The following is a 21,035-nucleotide window of genomic DNA, read 5'->3' as shown; positions in this document are numbered from 1 at the left end:
AGGGACGAGAGGAGAGGAGACCCTACGCCCATGTCGACGTGGACTCAGGACGCCCCCTGCGGGCGAAACGTGGCATTTATTTCACCTGAGTGGACGGGTCAGAGCAGGAGAGGTTAAAATAAAACAAAAACACATCGGCACTGAGACAGACAAGATGTTTTTCTGCCTAATAACTCTTATGATTTCATAAAAAGATGTATTTCTTTTTTTCTCTATTGTTTAAACTCCATTTTTAATATTTTGAAACACTTATACAACAGATAACTTGAGACAGACAGGGGTCTTAATGAATAAGTTACAGGGTTTTTTTTCATTCCATATCATACCATACTGTAAAAGAAGGAAGAAAGAGCTTAATAACAATTTTCTTATTTATATATAGATATTCATATATATTTCACATTTATATAGCTAAAGCGAGAAAAGCAAAACACATGCATTAGTACAAACGAAAAGGAAAATATGGGGGCTGTGCTATGCTATGGTGCAAATCTTTAGTTCTTTGGTGTCCAAGAATGATTTTAAAGACCTAAAGGGCTCCCATCAGCCCAGGGATTTACATGGTGGGGAGAAAGATGGTTGTTACAATGAAAGGCTAGAAACAAAATAAAGAAAACAAAAACTTAACAAAACAATATCATTACACACTCACAAAGGGTTTCCAATTTTTTCCAATCCAATTCACCTCTTCCATTCGCTTATCTTACAGAGAAAGTAAGTTGTTTCATGCAGTGAATTTCTATGACAAAAAAGACCAAGGTACGTTTTATCAGTGTGTTTCCTGGGTACAAAAGACACAAGCAGAAACAAGAAATCAAGCTGTTTTCCGTTTTGTGCAAAAAAACAACAGCAACAAAAAACACAAACAAATGAAAATTCCGCTTCATGTTTCATTTTGTTCTTGGGCCTGGCTTTTAAGTCTCTCTTGCAGGCATGAAATTATAAATCCAATGTTGTGATCATAAATTTTAAAAATTAAAATGTCATTTATGTCTCCTTTTTTACATCATGTTTATTTTTCTATCTAAAAATTCAGAACTTAAAGATGTAAGAAAAACAGAAAATTTAAGACTTTCATACCCCAACTTTTCAAACATCACCCCAGTCAGATTTCAGCACCTCCTTAGTTGAAACAAATCAGACACAAAGTCTGCCGTTTTTCACTTTCAGCTTCATTTATTTACAGCAGAAACTTTACAAACTACAACCAACACAAAGACAGCACACAGTGAACAGCTGACCCTCACCATAACGATGCACTGTAAACTTTTCTGATGTTAAACAGTACCAGGGATGTGTTTTCACAACATCTTTAGAAAGATTTAAAATGGTAAAACCTGATAAGGCATGCAAAGGTTTTTGTAAAGCATCCTGTATGATTAAGTCTAATGCATGTAAAACTTTTAGTGTTTCCATCAGCTGTAACAAAAACTTTAGGAGAAAAGGTCAAAAAGGTATTTACAAAAATCAAAAAACAGGTTGGATAAACAGGTGGTAATGCATTTAGAATATATTACAGACAAAATGTGACGTTTGAAGCTAAATGACACATGTACAGTTTTAAAACTTGCGGTTTTACTTTATAGCAAATACAATTCATTGTTTACTCACACAACTATACAGTTTTTAAATCTGAGCTGCACTAATTCTCCCATTCAAAAAATCATTTAGTTGCTTTTAAATAAATTAAAAACAAATTTGACTCATAATATTGTAAGATCACAGATTACATCACAATCTGGCTCCACTTTACACAGATAGGTTCAGTCTTTAGCAGACACACACACTTTAGATGGTAGCTCCAGTCACTTCAGTTATTACATAACCATGTAATAACGTCAGGCATGCAGAGGCATTTTCTGATATGAAGCTGCTCTCTGTGCATGATTTTGTTGATGCAATATTCTAATACAGAATTCATTTTGGCTTAGAAAAAAGGAGAAAGCAGGTAAAACAAACAGAGTCACATCGCTATGGAAACTGCAGGTGCTCATTATCACCAAGTGACTGAACTTGACCTCGATTGAGATGTGTGTGAGATAAAAAACATTCCTCTCAGGAGAAATCTCTCTCACAAAATATAAATATGAGTTTCCACAATCCAACACCTGCACTATATACAAACAATACATACGTTTCACTGCTGTACCCTCTAGAGAGGCGATACATTCATTAGGGAAACAGGCACTTAAAAAACATCCACGATCTTCGTTAGCTCACGTTAGCAGCTTTTGTCTTTGGCTGGTTAAAATGTGCATTTCTCTAATGGAAACAACACCGTTCTGTGGATTTGATCTCTTGATTTTTTTTGTGTGCGCTGAAGAGACCAGTGAGGAAACAAATCCACATCCACATCGACCCAAACTGATCACACAGAACTGTTCCAGATTCTGCAGAGCACCATTTCTCTACGTTATAATGTAAATGTATAGAGCTGACACACTTTCCCCAGAGTTCAATACCTACTCACAAGATGTACCTTTGAGGTAAACTTGCAACACGTATGACACATATACAATCTCAGCTGGCTTTGGGAACACTTCACTGTGTTCTTCATTAAGGTAAATTCTTAATGCAGGGGTGAGAAAAGGGACTATTGATTTAAAAAAAAAAAAAGTCTTCATTCTGTTTGGACACATTAGCCAGCACTGTACCTCTTAACCAGCAGCACATGTGACATATCAGGTGTTTAACATCTGGATAAGACCAAAGATGATATTACGTTCTGATCAATATTGTCTCTTTTGTGATTTGGGATACAATAAATATGTTTTTTTTTTTTAGTTAGCTAAATTATATTAAAAAAAAAAACTTTTCAAAAAGCTGAGCAAGCAGTTACAACTGCGTAAATCTTAGGATGAAATATGATGGCCTTGAAAAAGCACAGAGAATATTTTAAACTACAGGTGTTTGTTTGGTTTTACTGTGCAAAAAAAAATCCGTAAAATTCAACAGAATGAAGTCCAGGAAAGTAAAATCCAGGATTTCAGTCTCTGGAAGATTAAGCTCATCAATTTAAAAAGTCTGGACTCAGACTCAGTAGGGATAAAAAGGCTTTCAAAAAGCCCCTTCTGAATTCTTTTTGGACAAGATTTGGCAAATGGCTCAACACTCACATCAAACAGGTGCACTGAAGTCTCATGTGTCCCTTGAATTTCACAAATTTCAACGTTTAAATGTCAGAACAGATAAAATCAACCTTCCATCTCCTCAGGAATCTTCATCATCCTCTCCGTTGGGGTCCTGTGAGTTAGCTATGAAGGCCTCTTTCTCTGTAGCCATCGGCTCTCCCTTTATCGTGCAGGCAGGCGTGTAGCTGTCAGACGTGGTCAGCACTGCCTCTGCACTGTTTCGGATGCCGTAGGTGAAGTAGATTAAGAATCCTGAGAACAGAACAAACAAACATTGAGGCAGAGAAAGTTAGTTTTGGGAGCATGAGAAGAAAACTATTTGATGTCACTGTCCAAAAAAAAAAAACAACATACCAAAAACCATCCAAATGGCAAAGCGCATCCAGGTTCCTTTGTCGAGCTGCATCATTAAATAGACGTTGATGAACAAACTAAGAACTGGGAGGAAGGGCAGCAGGGGAACCTGAAGGAGATAAAGGAACTATGTAGTAAGTAAACACACTGAGAAAAAAAGACCACGAAACATCAAGAGGAGTGGAAGTAGGTAGGTTGTTGCTACAGGGAAACTTCTGACAACGTGTTCTTGAAACTGAAAGCTGAGCAAACAACGCAAACACGCAGTTTGAAGATGCAGTGTGAAATGCTTCAAAACGGAACAGGTCTCAGTAACACTGTTAGCATAGAAAAGCAGTGGTAGGGTGAGTATTACACAGCGGTTTAATGAACGCCTCTGTACATAGCTCTGGAAAAGATCTAATGTACACGTAAAGACAAAAAAACCTATTTGACGATATCTGAGCCTATTATTTATTTATTTCTTTGGGATAAAGATCTGTCACATCTTGAGCTAAGATGGTAAAGAGTAGGCATTGTCTGTAAATGAGGTCGTTCTTGCAGAAACTGTGATTGGGCTAAATATTTATGATTAACAAATAATTTATGGTAATGTATGGAAGCGTATTGTATTCACTTAAACTGTTTTTACCGCATAACTTTCATAAAAACAGGAATTTATTTATTTTAGAATTACTATTTTTTTATGAGATACTATCTTGTAAAAGGATTCCCCATGATGCTCTGCTGCATGACATTTTGCTGCATGTTTTTGCAGCTAATCAGAGGTGCAGGGTCAATACAGGTAAGGTTGGCTTTTCAATATGCTTCAGTCATCACATGCTTCATCATCACAATGACAAAGATTTTCAGGAACCCCTTTCCTAAATAGCAAAAATACTATTTTTATGGTAGGTAGCTATGTCCTGGATTTTTTTTTTTTCAGGTGAATGCAATAAGCCATCATAGTAATGTAAATCCTTATTTTAAATAGACAACAATAATGTAGCAACATTTTGTAATTAAAATATATATATATTTTTTTATTATTTTTTTATTTTATTTTATTTTATTTTCTCTAGAATTTATTCAGTTGTAATTGTGTCTTGTCTTGTTGTTAAAAAACACTTCAGAAACCACAAGCTTATAACACATTACCTTCAAAACAAGCTGAAATAAATCTTTGACCTGAGAGATAAACTGTTTCTTCTTACAGTCCCTGTGAAGACTTTCTAAGCGATCTTGAAAAAGTCTCACTTCTAGATATATGATCCACAAGTTGATCCACAACTTAAAATGAGTTTATCAGCACCAGTATGGGTGACTTCTCAGCTTCCTGATCTGGTCAGACAGGACAGGTTTGATTTTGGGCACATAGAAGTCTCTATGACTTTTTTTAGTAGCAAGAAGAGAAATCTGTGTTTTTTTCTGCTGAAAACGGTTTCTTGAATTAAATCTGGAGCAATGATGGATACTGGGGTTGGACTGTCAAAAAGAAAAAAAGACAGAGGAGCAGAAGAAAACTAAACAGGAACATAAAACAGCATGGGCTAGAGGGTAAAATACGGGTTAAGTTGTTTATGATAATGTTTATCCCACATGCAGCAGTTTTTCGGCAGTGGTCTGTTCAAACTTGAATCTATCATTAAAATGAAGCGTGAGGTTACGTTAGCTCTGCTTGGTAGAAGAACACTGGCAGGACATGAAGGGGATTTACACAGATAACAACTTACAGATATATCTCAGAGCACTGGGTTGTGAGTAGCAGCAAACATAACCGGCTACTAAACTACTACAACAAAAACTTACAAAGTTTTCTTGGTTGCCACATTTCAAACAACAGTGCTACAAAACGACTAATAAATGCACTACCTTGTTGCGCCGTTTCTATTAAAAAGTTGTCTTGAACAAAAAAAAGCAGTGTTAAAAAAAAGATCTGCAGGACAATAACTGCAGGCTATGTATTTGAGTTTTTTAAAAGAAAACTTTTTCAAGCAGCCAATTTTTACAGCCCATTCTCTGAATGTGTTTAAACACTTTAACTTTGTTTAGTCTGCAGTTGTGTTAAGTACACATAACTTGAATTTGTTTGGCTAAAGTGCGTGCGGGTGTTAAGCAGCCCAGGAGCAACATTGAACTGAAAAGTCCTCTTTTCTCTGTTTGTTTGCTTTGCTCACTTTTTTACCACTCACACTATACAGCTGTTGCACACAATTTTTAATCATTTTCTGAATTTATTTTTTTAAATATTTTTTTATTCTCTTAAATTTAATTAATTAATTTTATTTTCTATTTTTATTTATTTATTTTTATTGAGATTTTCAAGATGCATAATAATAACAATAATTGCACTTGTGAATTTTCATATAAGAAATATGATATCCCTTAAAAGTAAAAAAAAAATAAAATAAATTTAAATGAAATAGGATAAGGAAAAAATAGGAAAAAGTAAAATTAGAAATTGTTACACTTAAATTTCCTCAAATGTCCTCTACCTTGAAGGCCAGCTTGGCTTTGCTCTGAGGCTGTCTCCACACGATGAAGGTAAGGATCATACAGACCACCAGGATCATAGTGAGGACAAACAGGGACCAGACTGCCAGACATCCCTGAACGGCCACAATACTGAACACAAACACCAAAACACCTGCAGGGGAGGAGAAGTAGGGATGAGGTTTTGTTTCAGCAAACAGCAAACACTTGAATCATTCAGTGTTTTCTGACTCAGTGTGTTCCTCACCGATGATACTGGTGCAAATGTTGACAGCAAACCCAGACAGAGGAGACGGCTCTGTGTTTGAAGGCATGAGGAGGTTCTTTATTGTGAAGTGATCGTCTGGTTGAGGCAACATGTCCATCTTCCCCTCCATGAAGGACTCAGACAGATCAGGTTCATCCTGAGTGTTGGCCATTTCATAGGCTGTACTGGGCTGCTCAGGCTGGTATCTGAGGATGAAAACAAACTTAGACTGGGGACACACACAGGGCAGGAGAAATGAGACTTTGCATGTCATCTAGGACTGAATGAGATGAATACCTAAGGACCAAAACACAGGCGGCCACCAGAGTGTAGGCCAGCAAAGTGCCGATGGACATGAGGTCAACCAGGTCCTTCAGGTCAAACAGGAAAGCCATGACAGCTGCAGGACACAGGAGGAAAAATAAACAGAGTTAGTGACACAAAAACTCCATGAACTCATCAAAAAGACTGAAAATGTACGGATAAGATAGCACATCTTAAGATCAATTATCCTTTAAACATACAGTCTCACAATGTTCTTGTTAAACTCCTCTATTTTTATACAACTAGAGGTTATTTGTGCTACCATCCTCCTTCCACACGGGGGCACTGTTGCCTCTGGCCTCCTCTCAGCCACCTACCAGATAAAAGCCCAGCCACCGTGGTGGAGATGATGGGCGTCTTCCTCTCGCTGACACGCGCCAGAAACGAGAAGAGCAGACCATCGCGAGCCATAGCAAAGATAATGCGAGGAAGAGGAAACATGGAGCCAAGGAGACTAAGCCGAGGATGGAGGAAGAAGGAGGAGGGAGCAGACATTTTCTTTACTCAAAGAAAACTTTTTTTTTAAACTCTGTTTTTTTACACAAGACCTCAACAAAAGCCATCCAGTCTGATTCACACAGGGTCAACAAATATTTAACCTGCAAATTTTCTTTACGCTGCATCTTTGGTTTAAGCGGAGGACTTGTTTTGAGGCCTTGTGCACCGAGAGTGTCTTCTGTAAACCCCAAACTGTTAGTCGGTTTAGAGTCAAACCTCACCTGCCACAACACCAGATGTTACTGTAGCTGTTAGAGGGGTTTTGGTTCTCGGGCTGATTTTAGCCAAACTTTTGAAGAGTAGGCCGTCTTCTGCCATGGCCCAGATCACTCTGGGCATTGGAAACATGGAGCCTAGTAAACTAGTAAAGAGAGAGAAATGCGTGCCATGCAGGTGAACACACACAGTTAGGAAACATTACAGAGAACTGACTGACCATAAGCAAACTTATGTGTACAATGTGCTTTTTTACAGTAGCTTTAAGATATTTAAAAAACTTTTAATTAGGAACCAAACCATGAAGACTGACTTTAACCTCTTAAGACCCAGAGTCCACAGACGTGGACATTACATTTTGCCTTTCAGACCCATGATGCTTCATTTTTTCAACTTTGACCTATCGGCCAAATTCAGGGACACTGCACACATCATTTTTTGGTGATATCACAACATTACACCCATTTTAGTGAAAAAAATAACATATTCAATAGGGGTGAATATTGGCAAGAGCCTCATGATACGATAATATCATGATATCACAACATTGTGATATTCTGCCCAGTTAACTATTTGATTGAAAACCGCTTTTCTATTTTATTGTGTTTGAAATATTGAAAGTCAGATGCAGTGTTTCATACTAACACTTAACTTGAAAACATAAAGTGCATCAAGTTTTTCACTTAAACTACTGTGATATTAAACTAATGTTGCAATGAAACTATCGAGTAAAAGAGGTGGTCAGTTGGTGAAACTGATAAATGTCACTTGGTGTAACTAATGTTACTCAATTTTGCACAAAACACAACTATGGTTACTATTTTATCAGTCTATTACACTGTAAAAATTAAACTTTAAATGATTTTAAACTAAAGACGTATTGTACTTCCAACTTACGTAAAATATGAATTTTCATTTTAACAAACATATCTATATAAAGAGTTGAAATATCAATATTTTATCGTAGGCCAACGTATTGCAATATATTGCAGTATCTATATTTTTTCACAACTCTAGTATTAAGTAGCATAAAACTAAGAACTAACAACTGATAGAGAACACCTAACACAAAATACCAAACTTCCTGTACAATGACCATAGTTTCTTTATTATACTTAGTAGGTCTTACTTATCTCAGGTAGCAAGGTGAATTAAAAATTTCACACCAGACAAAAGCTTGGGTCTAAAGAGGTTAAAAACACTCCATCAGGGGTCACCAACATGGTTACTGCAAGGCGTGTTCCAAAAAACAGCACTAGTCAAATCGTAGCTCCTCCCAGAAATGTATGTTTCCATCATTGTTGTGTAAATCATTAATAATTGACATTACTATGTGAATGGTCTCTTCACACAGTGTTACTACTACCACTATTGTTATTATTAAAAAGTCATCTATGCAATTTTGTTCAGGAGAATCATATCAGACAAGTAGTCCTATATACCACTCATTTCCCTTGAGGTAGCCCTCAGTCTTGATTTACTAGGGGTGGAAGAAAAAATCAAATATATATCGATATATCAGGATTCTTTTTTTGTTTGACAATATCGAAATCAGGATTCACTGTCAAAAAATTGTTTTTTTTTTGTTTTCAATTTCAAACTCAAATTCTTAATTTCAGTCTTTGTTAATAAATTGGATTGAAAGAAACTACTACTCTTCTCCAGCAGAGGGCAACATATTTCTCCCTGACTGAAATGATGTGCATTTTATGGGAAAATACAGCTCCTGATATAGTCTAAAGACATTATCATCATCATTTTATGTTTTCACATGGTCTGGTGTCAAAAAGCAAACTAATAATTGTAAATATTAAGAATCACAATTTAAATCGAATCTGCACCCCAAAAATTGTCATTGGATCAAATCATGAGAATGGCATATCATCCCAGCCCTCATATTTACTCAACACTTATTAACTTTTTGTATTACACTTTAGACATATCATACTTAAAAAATCCTCATATATGATTTTATGTCCACATTTGGGGACAAAAACAATATGAAAGCTATTTCCTGATACTCTGTGGAGTTTGGACCTCTGGGAGAAACATGACTTGTGTTCTTATTAAAGTTTCAAACTATTCCATTGATTCGCAGGCGGCAGTAAAGTGCCTCAAAACGCAGCGAGACTGCAGGGTAGATTCCCACTGTCAACAGTACAGGCTCCAAATCTGCTCTGCAAATGTTTTACATGGAAGCAAATGTATTCAACGATTTTGTTAGACCTCAGGGATACACTCTATGTATTCTGCTGAGTCACACTGTATGCAAACAAGCACTTTGTTTGTTTACGTGAAAACACCACAGGGCGCCTTTAAGTGTGTCAAACGAACATAAGTGTTACACAAGCATCAGAATCACCTCAGTGGGTCAAACACAAATTGAAACATCAGAGAATAAATTTAAATTTTATATTTGGTGAACTGGAGTTATTCATTTCTGAAAAAGAGTGCCAACTTTTAAGAGCTCCACCACCTCTCATGCTGAGAGGCAGCAGAGAGCCTCTTACCTGGTCGACAGAGCACACAAAGAGCCGATGGCCACTGCATAAGTGGCTCCCTCCCAGCCCACGTACTTAAAGGCCACGGGCAGAGGGCTGTTCTTGTCCAGCATGTAGTACGGCATCATCACGGTGAGAGCCGCCGACACTCCGAAGTACGCTACAAAGCAGATCAGGAGCGAAGCCACAATCCCGATGGGGATGGCTCTCTGAGGATTCTTCACTTCTTCTCCTGCAGAGGAAACATCAGGAGGGTCGTCAAAAACAAAGAGGCATGTGTGCTGACGTATTTTAATGTATTCCCTCTCACCTGTCGTGGCTATGCAGTCAAATCCAACAAAGGCATAAAAGCAGGTAGCAGCACCAGAGAGGACTCCAGTCCAACCAAACGGCATGAAGCCGCCTTCACCCAGACTTTCTTTGGGTGGTAAAGGTGCAGAGATGCTGGAAGAAAAAAGAGGGATGGTTACATTTAACCGCTGTCCTGACAGGTGTTTATTCCAGAGCAGCTCTCTTCACCCACTTGAGGCTTGAGTTTTTGGTTGCATTGATGATTTCATCAGGATTCAAGCTCCAGTTCTGGATGTTTCCTTTGACTAAACCAGCGATGATTACAAACAGCAGCACCAGCACGTTGATGCAGGTGAAGACTTTATTCACCAGGGCAGACTCCTTAACTCCAAACGCCAGCAGTCCTGCAGAAAGACAGACATACAAGATGACTTGAATGAAAGAATGATGAATAAAAACATTAAAACAAATAATGAAAGAGTTTGTCCTTACCTGTCAACGTGATTATGATAAAGACAGCAAATATATCTGGGTACTCTGCAAGGACTCCAGGAGCATTCATGGTCATGTATCGTCTGCAAAACGCCTCAATCTGTCGTCCAATCAACTCGTCGAAGGTTGCACTCCATGCTCGAGCAACACTGGAAGTACCTGCGAGAAAATCAAAGTAATGTAAGCCAGACAGCATCATTAGCTAACTAAGCTATCCTATCTAATGAGTCTCACCGATAACATAAGAGAGGATGAGGTTCCAGCCCGTGATGAAGGCCCACAGTTCCCCGACCGTCACGTAGCTGTAGAGGTAAGCTGAGCCAGTTTTGGGAACTCTGGCACCAAACTCAGCGTAGCATAGACCAGCCAGTACCGAGGCGAGAGCAGCGATGAGGAAGGACAGGACAATAGCAGGACCAGAGCTGTCCCGGGCTACAGCTCCAGCCAACACGTAGACTCCAGCACCCAGCGTGCTCCCAACGCCCAGCGCCACGAGGTCGAACGTGTTGAGGCATCGAGACAAGCGGGACTCCGAGTTACAGTCGACAACCTTCACTCGCAGAAGCTGCTTCCCAATGTCCTTTAATGTGGCCAGAATCATCCTGGCTGGATGGGTGTACCAAAACTCTACAGAAGGTTATTTACCTGCCAGAGAGAAAAGACAAGGAAATGAGATACAGAAAAAGAGGAAGGAAGTCACTTCTGTTACTAGCAGCTGCTCACTCAGTTAACTGAAACCAAAAACCTGATAAATATAAAGTGCAGACACAGGAATCTAACATTTGTTGTAGACTTTTTTGTGGCATTTACAGTGAACTAGTTTCTCAGTCTGATCCTACATTGCCTATTCGTTTTGAAAGTGTTGAAAGAAAAACATAAAGATGAGAGCGCTGTTATCACGAGCCATTTAACTGAGATGCGATTGCTTTACTTTCATTCATGTCATGTCAGTCAGAAAGGTGCTGAAATGCATTCTGGCTTCCTCAGTAGAACTTGCAGCTGTTTAAAAAAGCATCAGTCAGGTCATTGAAAAGGGCTCGAGATAAACTGATGAGTCAGAGCTGTTAATACGGTTAGAGCATTTATGATTATAATGATATTAAGCGTGCGAAAGGTTGGTTTATAATGACGACACATTCACTTTATAAGAAATCCGTTTATCTGTATGTTTATCTCTTTGAAATGTTTGATTCTGTCTGAAGGAAAAGATGAATTTGAAATTCAGTGTTTCTAACGTCATGATGGTGACATACAAGAATTTCAACACTGATCTGAAAAACTGTGCACAAGCGTAAGATGCAGATGAGCAAACACTTTTGTTTTGATTGCTGCTCTCACACATTTTCTTTTCCTTCATATTATAGTGAGAAATTATTTCCATATTTTCATGGTAACAGAATATTTAATTCTGTAAGAAGTACAAACACCATAAACAAAGGTGCTAAATATGCAAACCAACAATGAATTCATCAGAGTTTTTGTTGTCATGCATCAACACAGAAAAAGAAATTAACACATTTTCTGTTTGGACACAACAATGTGACAATTTTCTGCATCTCACGTGGAAGAAACATTCTCTCTCAGGATTTATAAAGCCCTACCTTTACCATTATTTGGATCATACTTAATGCATGTATCATTGGTATGTTTTAAAAACTGCTCAAAAGGTACAAGCCTACAGCTCAGAGCGCCACTACTTCATGATTTTACCATTTTTTTAATTGCTTTTCTGATTATTTTTAAAGGAATATTTACCCACACAGAAGCCACTTTGCACTTCACTTGACTGAGTGTTGGCTGATTTTTTCCATCAGATGACCATATGCTAAATTATGCTGCATGATGTAAGAAAATGATTCAGTTTCTGGTTTTTCATCAGATTGTTGAGCAATGAAAGAAACAGGTAAACCAAACTGCAAAGTTGTCATTCATCTCACAACACCTGCAGACTATTACAATTTGATATTTTCTAAGTGTGCAGAGGGATCCAAGATCAACTTTCAAATCCTCCTCCGGAGATAAAAAGTCAATACAGACGAAGACCGGCCTGACAATGGAGACAGTACTCACTTTCAAAAAATAAACAGTGTCTTCAGTCTTCAGGGATAAAACACAATCTCTATTCTTTCAGCTTATAATCCACTCAACCTCCTCTTCCTCGGTGCAGCTGTGTCTCCAGACTGATTTCAGTCAGCCACAGATGAACAGAGGCGAGAGACGTTTACGAGCAGCGTTTGGACATGTGATGCAGACGCCTCTTAGAGTACAAACCATTCAGGTGTTCAGCTCACAAATAGAATGGTGACAGATCACATGGCCCCAGGGCTGGAGACACTATGAGGAGCAGCTGTGACGACAGCCATATTCCCCGCTGCAGGCAGGACTGACTGAGTCTTGCAGGTTTCTCATTATACAGTCAAGACTAACAGAGAAATACGACCCAGTTTTACACCTTTTTATTAATGTTGGAAAAACCCAACGTTGGAATAAGGGTGCTAATTATTGATGTGTTCGGTGACCAATGTGACAACTCGAGCAGGTAGTTTGAGAACATGCGATCCAAAGAATGTGTTTCAACCACGCACCACGAGCATTGAGGTGGTGATGACCTGAAAAGTTGGGGTGACACATTTCATTGGCTTGGACCAGCAAATGACAAAACAAAGCATGTGAGTGAACAAATCGATAACTGTGAATGTATATAAACTTCCCAGTTGAAATTCATATATAATTGAGGAGTGAAGATAAGTCTTTACATGTTTAGACGCAATTGTCAACATTTGTTGAATTGCAGCTGGGGTGAAAGGGGCGAGAACAGACAGAGCAGTAGCATACCAACGGGCACGAGATGGGACACGCTGCGTCAGAGCTAAAAAAGGAGGGTAGGCAGGAGAGCACCCTGCCCTCTTCTCAGCCAATCACAGAGCCCAGCACCTGCTCATAAAACAACACAGGGCATGAGGTTGAGTTTGGAATAGCAGGCGGTCACATGCTCGTCACTATTCGGCTTGCGGGGGAATAGTTTTCTCCTTCAAATGCCTCTTATGTTGGGTGTGACATTGTTTAAGAGCATGGCAGCAGAGGCATAATGAGACATAAGGCCAAACATTATATAATACAGGACGAGGCATATGGATCCAGGATGCACTATGAGTGAACTGGATCAGATATTATCTGTAGTGTAGCCGTACATTTCTGTGTGCGATAACAAAAAGACGTGCATGGATTTCCTACTTCACACAATCAACTGACAGACACCTGCAGAACCACCTGTGTCTGGGAAAATAATCATCCAGTGGGCTTTGAGCATGCAACCTGACAGGAATGACAGATAAGCGGAGGACTGTCTTTAATTATAATCTTCCAAGCATCCATTTAAAAAGGGTGACTGCAGGGAGTCAGTTCAGGGAAGCACAGAGCGCCCACTTGGCATGCAGAGGGTATTTAGCAGCACTACAAAAAGCCCACCTGCCCCCGTGGTGTAACTGGGGATGGAGCAAACAAAGTGCCATGTGAGAGCCATCATTAAAACCGCAGCATGCTCAGGCCAAACAAACTTTCCTTTCAAGGGATATGAGCCATGTTGACCTTGTTACAGTAAAGCTATGAAGGACAAAACAAAAACATCCACTGTAAACAAACTAAGACAGACGACAGACAGAGGATTTAAAGGACGGAAGGTGAACACTCTTATTTTTCTTTATGCAAGAATTTAAAGATACCAAGAGAAATCTGATACTTTAATCATGATCGAGCTAAAATGGCTTTAGCGTGACTCAGGACAATAAGAAGAGCTTGATTTTAGTGTTTTCCTCTTACTGTAAATCATTACATCCACACTAATTAATCCAACTGACGTACTTATCAGTTTGCACTTTGCCCCATGCCAACTGTCCAAATATTAGCATACAATATCCGTGATTTTGATATCTACATTATGATTTATATGACGAACCAATCTACTAAACTACACACAAACACACAGTGCAGCCAATAATAGCATCATCCGTGATGAAGGTGGTGAGATGTTGACACCCAGAGTTTAAAGCCGGGCACAGCGTCATTCACACTCAGACCTCAGCTGATGTGACCTTGTCGTCTTCACTGTGTTTACATTCTGCGTCCTCTCATGGTTTGACTTTATGCACAATCCTGAACATCAGTGGCATCAAACACATTTTAAACCATAACTTTTATTCTCCTGGTGACTCAGGGATTCTATCTTCACCTCCGACAGAGAAAAAAAAGAAATGCTCTGAGGCTCGTTTTCATCCATTTGCTATTCATAAAATGTTTTTAACATGCCTCACTGGCAAAGTTTCAAGAAATGGGATTTTAATAACTCTTCTAACTTCCAGTAAGAATTAACGAGAACTCAAAACAAGCCTTTGGTTGTTTCACAAGCCTTAAGTAATCACTTTTTATTAAGTTTAATTTGGTCACTGCAGTGTCAAGGATTATAGCTGAAAAGCTCAGGTGATCCTCTGCACACTAAACAGATGCTACTGGCTGTTTCATAGGCTAAAAACAACATTTAAAACTTTAAAACCTGTTTCAAAGTTTTATACAAAGGCTAATGTTACTTCTCTGAAAGTTTCATCATCGAAATATTGGTTTAAATACTCTAAAACCTCCAAAAACAGAACAAGATTGAGTGTGTGGTTAAGTATTCACTCAACATTAATATCCTGAGGAGTGTCAGAGCTGATCCCGGCAGGACACTGGACTTCCTCTTTAAAGTGAGCAGCGGTCATTTGACTTCACTTGGTATTTCCTGAAGGCTTCACTTCCATTCATACTGGAAACAGCCAGTAGCAGCTTTATAAGCTTCCCTGCCTTCATTTCAGACCATATGTTTGTATTTAGGACACTTCTTTCATCCAGCAGCAATAAAAAGACGCTCTCTGGCACTGCTAGATGGATTTGGATGACCTTGGCTTGGTGTAACCAAAGTTGCGGTGTGAAATTCGATATCAGATTTGAATACTAACAGATAATGACACAGGATTTGTACAGTGCGAGTTTTCTGCTGCTTTAAAGTGAAGCATTCTGCTACGTTAAACAGCAAACTGGGGATATTAGTGGAGTTAAGAATTTAACATTTAAAGTACTAAGAGCAGATGGATGCAGCAAAAAGAAAAGCATCGTTTTGTTTCTTTTCTTGAAGTTCAGCTGCTTTTCATGGTAAATTTCCTGACTTCAGTTTCCAAGATTTGTTCTTTCCATGCCGAGGGACAGACTCTTGAATATTAATGTCTCTTTTTCCATTTATAATGGAAAAACAATTAAACTGCCCTCTGGATGTGTCTTTATATCAGAGTCACATAAGTCACTAAAGCTGTGTTTCCACCAAGCAGTCCGGTTCAGTATGGTTTGGCACGGTTTGGTACAGTTAGGCCTTAATCATGTTGCGTTTTCACAGCAAACTGTACCCTCTTGTGGTAGGCGGCGTGTAAGCCGGATGCCGAAAGCTGCAGCTGTTAATAGTGTGGCGCCATAGCAGCGCGACACAGCGTACCCTGCTAATAAATCCAACGAAGAAGAAAAACGCGATACAGTAAACAAAGAGCATAGATGGAAGACATGCAGCATTTTGTCCTCTCTGTGATTGGTATGTAGCTCTTTGAGACCAAGTGCAATCAAGTTTTGTTTCAGAGAAGTCTGTGTGCCACCTGGAGAAACACAGCCGCTGTCGCATGGTAAGTGACGGTTCTTTCGAACAATCAACTGTCTGCAGTGTTGTTGCTCCACCTTCCAAGAGTGGATCGGTTCAGTCTGGCACCCATACGAAAGGGTCCCAAAAAGTGGGATGGCTCATCTTGGTTATTTGAGGATCTGTCCCGGGATAAGTCAGTGGAAACGCCACAAAATGTGCACCGTACCGAGACAAACCGGACCGGTCTGCTAGGTGGGAACGTGGCTTGACAGTATCTGGTTTTGGAAATATGAGGAAGACTCAAAAACTTGTTCTTTCCCACCAACAGAAGTGAAACAATCATAGACGGCCTTAACCTTAGTTTGCGCATATTACATTCATATTTTGCACAGTTTAAAATTCTATATGTACTTTCCACTGCTCTTAATTGCCTTTTTTTTCTATTACTAATATAATTTCTATTTTTCTTTGGCTATTTTTAAGATTTCATTGTTGGCATTCATGTGGACAGCAAAGGAAGAATTTCATTTTCCACCCAAACAAGTTTCCTTACAGTGCACATAACAATAAACCCTTTGAACCCTGAATGCACCATGAAAATTGAAACTGTACAGCTATAAAATTAAGGAATAATATCCAACATCCTGTTTTTCATGAGGACAGGAAACACATATTAATGAATAAGATAATCTGATGCTTTTCTGACTTAATTTGAAGAATTTAAAAGACGTCCAAAAATTCTTCCACTAAACAGACCTCAGGGCAGCAATTAAAAACTCGAAACTTATCGTTGCAAAATGTAATTTCACAGCATGAGCATGATGGTACAAATGCTCTTTAGGATCCCACGTGATCATCTCTTTACAATTAAAGCCATGCAAACTTAAAAGTGATAATAAAAGGCGAGAAGGATCGATTTTCTCCACGCTCAGAGTTCATTTGAGTCCACCACCCTCGTCTTGGGTGGAAATAACCCCCACCCCCTGCATGCACAGCGTGGCGCTATAAAAGGCAATGTTTCCCCGCGTGTTCACGGCTCATTCTCTTTCAAAAGTAGAAACATCCGCTCAAGTTTTAACGTGTGATCTCCAATTAAACACTTTTTCTTTACGAGTCGATCTTTGCAATGACTTTAAAATGAGCTGAAAGTGGAAAAGAAAGAGAGATGTCTGAGTTGCATCAGCCGCGTTGAGTCCTTCCTCCTTTTTTCACACGTGTGCTCTTGTCTTCCTTTTCTGCAGGATACACAGCTCACAAACCATGTGTGTGTAACAGTGTAGCGCTTTTCACACTCTCTCAGCACTTCACGACACAATCAATGCAACTAAAGCAACTTAAAAACCTGAAATAAACTTAAATCAGTGAATTTTAATTCGACTTACCGCCTTTCAAAGAAACTTCCGATGATAAAATGTCGCGTCTTTGTAGAAACAAGCCTGTAACTTTTTGTTAAAGACGCTTCCTTTGGTCTCAAACTTCTGACAGATGGTGTGTTGGTGGAGGGACACACACATACACACAAACCCCCCGCGCGCGCGCACACATACGGATGTCCAGCCCACACAGGCTGTGAGAAATCCACGCAGCTGCTCCACCCGATTATAAACTAATCTGGTCCGGACTATGAAAGTAAATGCAATGATGTCTCATAACCACTAGATGGCGCTCTTTACAAACAAATTCCCCTCCTCTTTCTGGAACTGTGAGCATCCCTGCACCTGTTTATAATTCCTCATTACATCAGTGTTTTTGCGCATGTTGATAACTGTGCCTCTTATTGTTGCATGCAAACAGTCAAATATCTTAAAGTGGGTTTCTGTGACGTGACAGAAGTCACAGTGGGAAGACAAAGCTGTTCTGCTCTGGTAGCAGTCACCCCCATGAAGCAGCACCATGCCATGTCGTGATCCTCTTATTTCTGCCTGATGTTTCACATACAGGCCCAAAAATCTACAGCAGGATTTGGGATTATCAATGCAAAGTGATGCTTACAGATTGCTCAGCATACATAAACAATCATCACTAAGCTCCATCCAGCCTGCAGCAGACTCTTTCACTCCTTTTAGGTCCTGCCACAGCAGAGGTTGTTGAGACCCAGTTGGGTGCTGCTTCATGATTCCCTGCTTTGCTTTGACTAAAACTGTACATGCACCGAAGCTGACTTAGACATAATTGGTGAGAGAAGTGCTGTATATGCTGGCTTATCTGACATTTCGAGATTTATGGCTGACTGCTGCTCACCCTGTGGGCCAATTGTGGATCTCCTTGATAAATGGGAGCCTGAGCTTTAAGGTGGTTCTGAGGTAATGCCGTTCCTGTGGGACTTGCTGATAAAGGTGCTTCTTGAGAAGCTCCTCTCTAATGATAATTCTGCATTTTGCTGCTTATACATGCAGAATCTTTGCATTTCTATTAGATTGTTCCCCATGAACTTACCTTAACCCCCCTTCATAAGCTGGAGACAGAGCACTGACTTGATGAAGCAGTTTAATAAGGACTGAATAGACACGGGACACCAGGAGAATGCTTTTAATTACATTGTACAATAAAAAAACAAGAGCCTCTGTGGGTCCTGATGATTTGCATTGAAGCAGTCGCTGCCATTGTTTTGCATAAAGATGAGGAAGTGACTGAGAGCAGAGCGTCAGCACTCTCTGCTCTCAGTCCCAGCGCTCACATTGATCTTCTCCTCTCTCGCACTGACACCAGAGCAGCTGATTCTGCCCCCCGATGATCTTTACAATCACATCAGTCACAATAAAAGTGAAGAATCAAATCAGTCTGACCCGGGAGGCCACAGATCACTCCTTCCCAGGCTGTAAAAGTCAAACAGCACTGGGTGATGTACTTGTTTACTGTCGAATGAAGTCAGATGAGAAGATTGACATCACTTTAATCTTCATGCTTTCACTTTAAATCAGCTTAGTCACATTTTTGCTGCTGCTTTGCAGCACGAAACTAAAAACTCCTAAAATAGCTTCATGTTTGTTCCTCTCATGTGTGGCTTTAATGATGGTGTCAACAAGATAAGCATCCTTTTTTTATCCAGGAAATGAATTCTCTGAAACTCTTCTGACCATCATGAGATAAAACACAACAAACCATAATGATCTTTAACCCTTTCCTTTCAGTTGCTGCACTATCCCTTCAAACAAAGTTGGCAGCAAGGAATTAGCATGATCCAATCAAACATTCCAAAAAGTGAATTTTAAAGCTGGGTAATTTGGATGTTGAGTTATCAGATTATGACATAAATATATAATCAAAGAGGGGTTTAATTACTGGCTTCTTTTTATGGAGAATATTGAGCCCAAAGTTGAGCAGCAAATAAAAAATGTCATCTGTCCCATCCAGGTTGTAATCTTGGATTAATCAGCATGGCCTGAAGAGTCTTTATAAGGATCCTTTTAGTGTCTAGAAAAGTAATGTTCAGAGTTATGAAGTGACTCTCTAAGGGTGTTTATTTTCCTCTCATAAATAGGATGCTAACTTTGTGACTCAAACACACAAAAGCAGAAACACGAGGCAGCTCAAACTACCATAATGAAACACTCTCTGGTGCTGTGATGTCTGGGCTGCTGCTTGAGCATCCTTTACAGAGCCTGTTCATTTAATGTTCACTGAGCTCATACCATTCCACTAATGCGTGTCCTACAAACCAGACTAAGAAATGAACCGTCTGGCTGAACAAAAAGGACTCTGCAGTCTGAGGGAACAGAGTCCAAACACCCTGGAAAAACACAACAAGTTCTTCTGAGAAGGACGAGGCTGCAGACTGTGAGCCCCAGGCGCTTGAACCTCCAGGAGTTGATTCTTTTGAAAACCACAGGCTACTTTTCTTGAAACACAACAATAAAGTGAGCTCTTCCTCAGTGTTGTTCAAATCAAAGTCGAGTCTGGACTCCATTTGTTTTGTTTTTTTTTGTTGATAGGCTAAATATTGAGATGATGAATAAGAGCAAAGACAAGGGTTTTAATTTCTTTTTTTCGCCACATCACAGACACAATTTTATCACAACTATTTGCATCTTTATTGATCGTTCCTGTAAACCAGGGGTCTTCAACCTTGACTTTGATAAGGGCTGTTTGCCTCAGCTCACCTGGATTAAAGTCAATCAAGAGCCACAAAATCTACTCTATCATCACAATATAGACAAAAAGTATAAATATAAATATAAATATAAATATATATATATATATATATAAATATATAAATATATAAATATATATATATATATATATATATATATATATATAATAAAAAATACATAAATATAAATATTAATATAAATATGAATATTCAATAGATAGTTAAAACCTTGTGAATAATTATCAAACATTTTTTTTTCTAAATTGATAAAATTGCACATTAGCTGTCTTAGTTTAATTTTAAATTTTAATACATTTGCAAATATTAGAAAAATAAATCAATAAATTAAAAAAAAAGATAAAATAAAAAATTAACAATTAAAAAAAAGCACTAAACTCATTTTCTTTGGCACTTTTTTATACGCTATTTTATGTGATGATATTGCTCAACTCATCTTAATTTTGTCTTTTACGAATTTCCTACCACTAATCAAGCATGTATATTAGACCGGCATATTGGCATTTAAATAAATCCATCCTCACAGTATCAAAATCTGTTTTTTCTTCCAGATTTGTCTTTTTGTAGATTTAGTTATCTTACCAGGGGTGTAAAACTTGAAAGATGTGATGCATTTTTGGTTCAACAAAATGTTAAATCATGATTTTATTCTGTGTAAATGTCTTTAATCATCAATATCCTCTGGAAGAAAATTAAAAATTCTTTATTTCGATAATATATATTCTTACGCTCCAAGGAGCCACTG

At 38.7% G+C, this 21,035-nt stretch overlaps 1 protein-coding gene across 1 annotated transcript; it reads right to left on the bottom strand.

Moving 5' to 3' along the window:
• Positions 1 to 1,107: 1,107 nt before the first annotated feature.
• Positions 1,108 to 17,782, bottom strand: LOC141798094 (high affinity cationic amino acid transporter 1-like). Its single transcript, XM_074679883.1, has 12 exons — positions 17,565 to 17,782; positions 10,761 to 11,171; positions 10,527 to 10,685; positions 10,267 to 10,438; positions 10,054 to 10,187; positions 9,753 to 9,975; positions 7,248 to 7,387; positions 6,502 to 6,604; positions 6,205 to 6,410; positions 5,960 to 6,111; positions 3,486 to 3,594; positions 1,108 to 3,383 (listed from the first exon to the last, which is right to left on the bottom strand). The coding sequence occupies exons 2-12, from the start codon at positions 11,125 to 11,127 to the stop codon at positions 3,211 to 3,213; spliced, it is 1,938 nt and encodes a 645-aa protein (XP_074535984.1). The 5' UTR covers positions 11,128 to 11,171; positions 17,565 to 17,782; the 3' UTR covers positions 1,108 to 3,210.
• Between the last annotated feature and the right edge of the window lie 3,253 nt (positions 17,783 to 21,035).

The sequence above is a fragment of the Halichoeres trimaculatus genome, unplaced genomic scaffold (assembly GCF_033239565.1).
Source record: "Halichoeres trimaculatus isolate MK-OKI-2021-1 unplaced genomic scaffold, fHalTri1.1 fHalTri1_scaffold_9, whole genome shotgun sequence".
NCBI lineage: Eukaryota > Metazoa > Chordata > Actinopteri > Labriformes > Labridae > Halichoeres > Halichoeres trimaculatus.
The sequence above is the reverse complement of the archived record's forward strand: the minus strand, read 5'-3'. Positions and strand labels throughout refer to the sequence as shown.

Bases quoted from the DNA above. Each gene is read 5' to 3' on its own strand.
- LOC141798094 (XM_074679883.1), bottom strand. From the start codon at position 11,127: ATGATTCTGGCCACATTAAAGGACATTGGGAAGCAGCTTCTGCGAGTG. The intron at 6,112-6,204 runs GTGAGGAACACA...CCTCCCCTGCAG, and splicing joins CATTTGCACCAGTATCATCG to GTGTTTTGGTGTTTGTGTTC. The intron at 3,595-5,959 runs GTAGAGGACATT...TATCTCCTTCAG, and splicing joins AAGCCAAGCTGGCCTTCAAG to GTTCCCCTGCTGCCCTTCCT.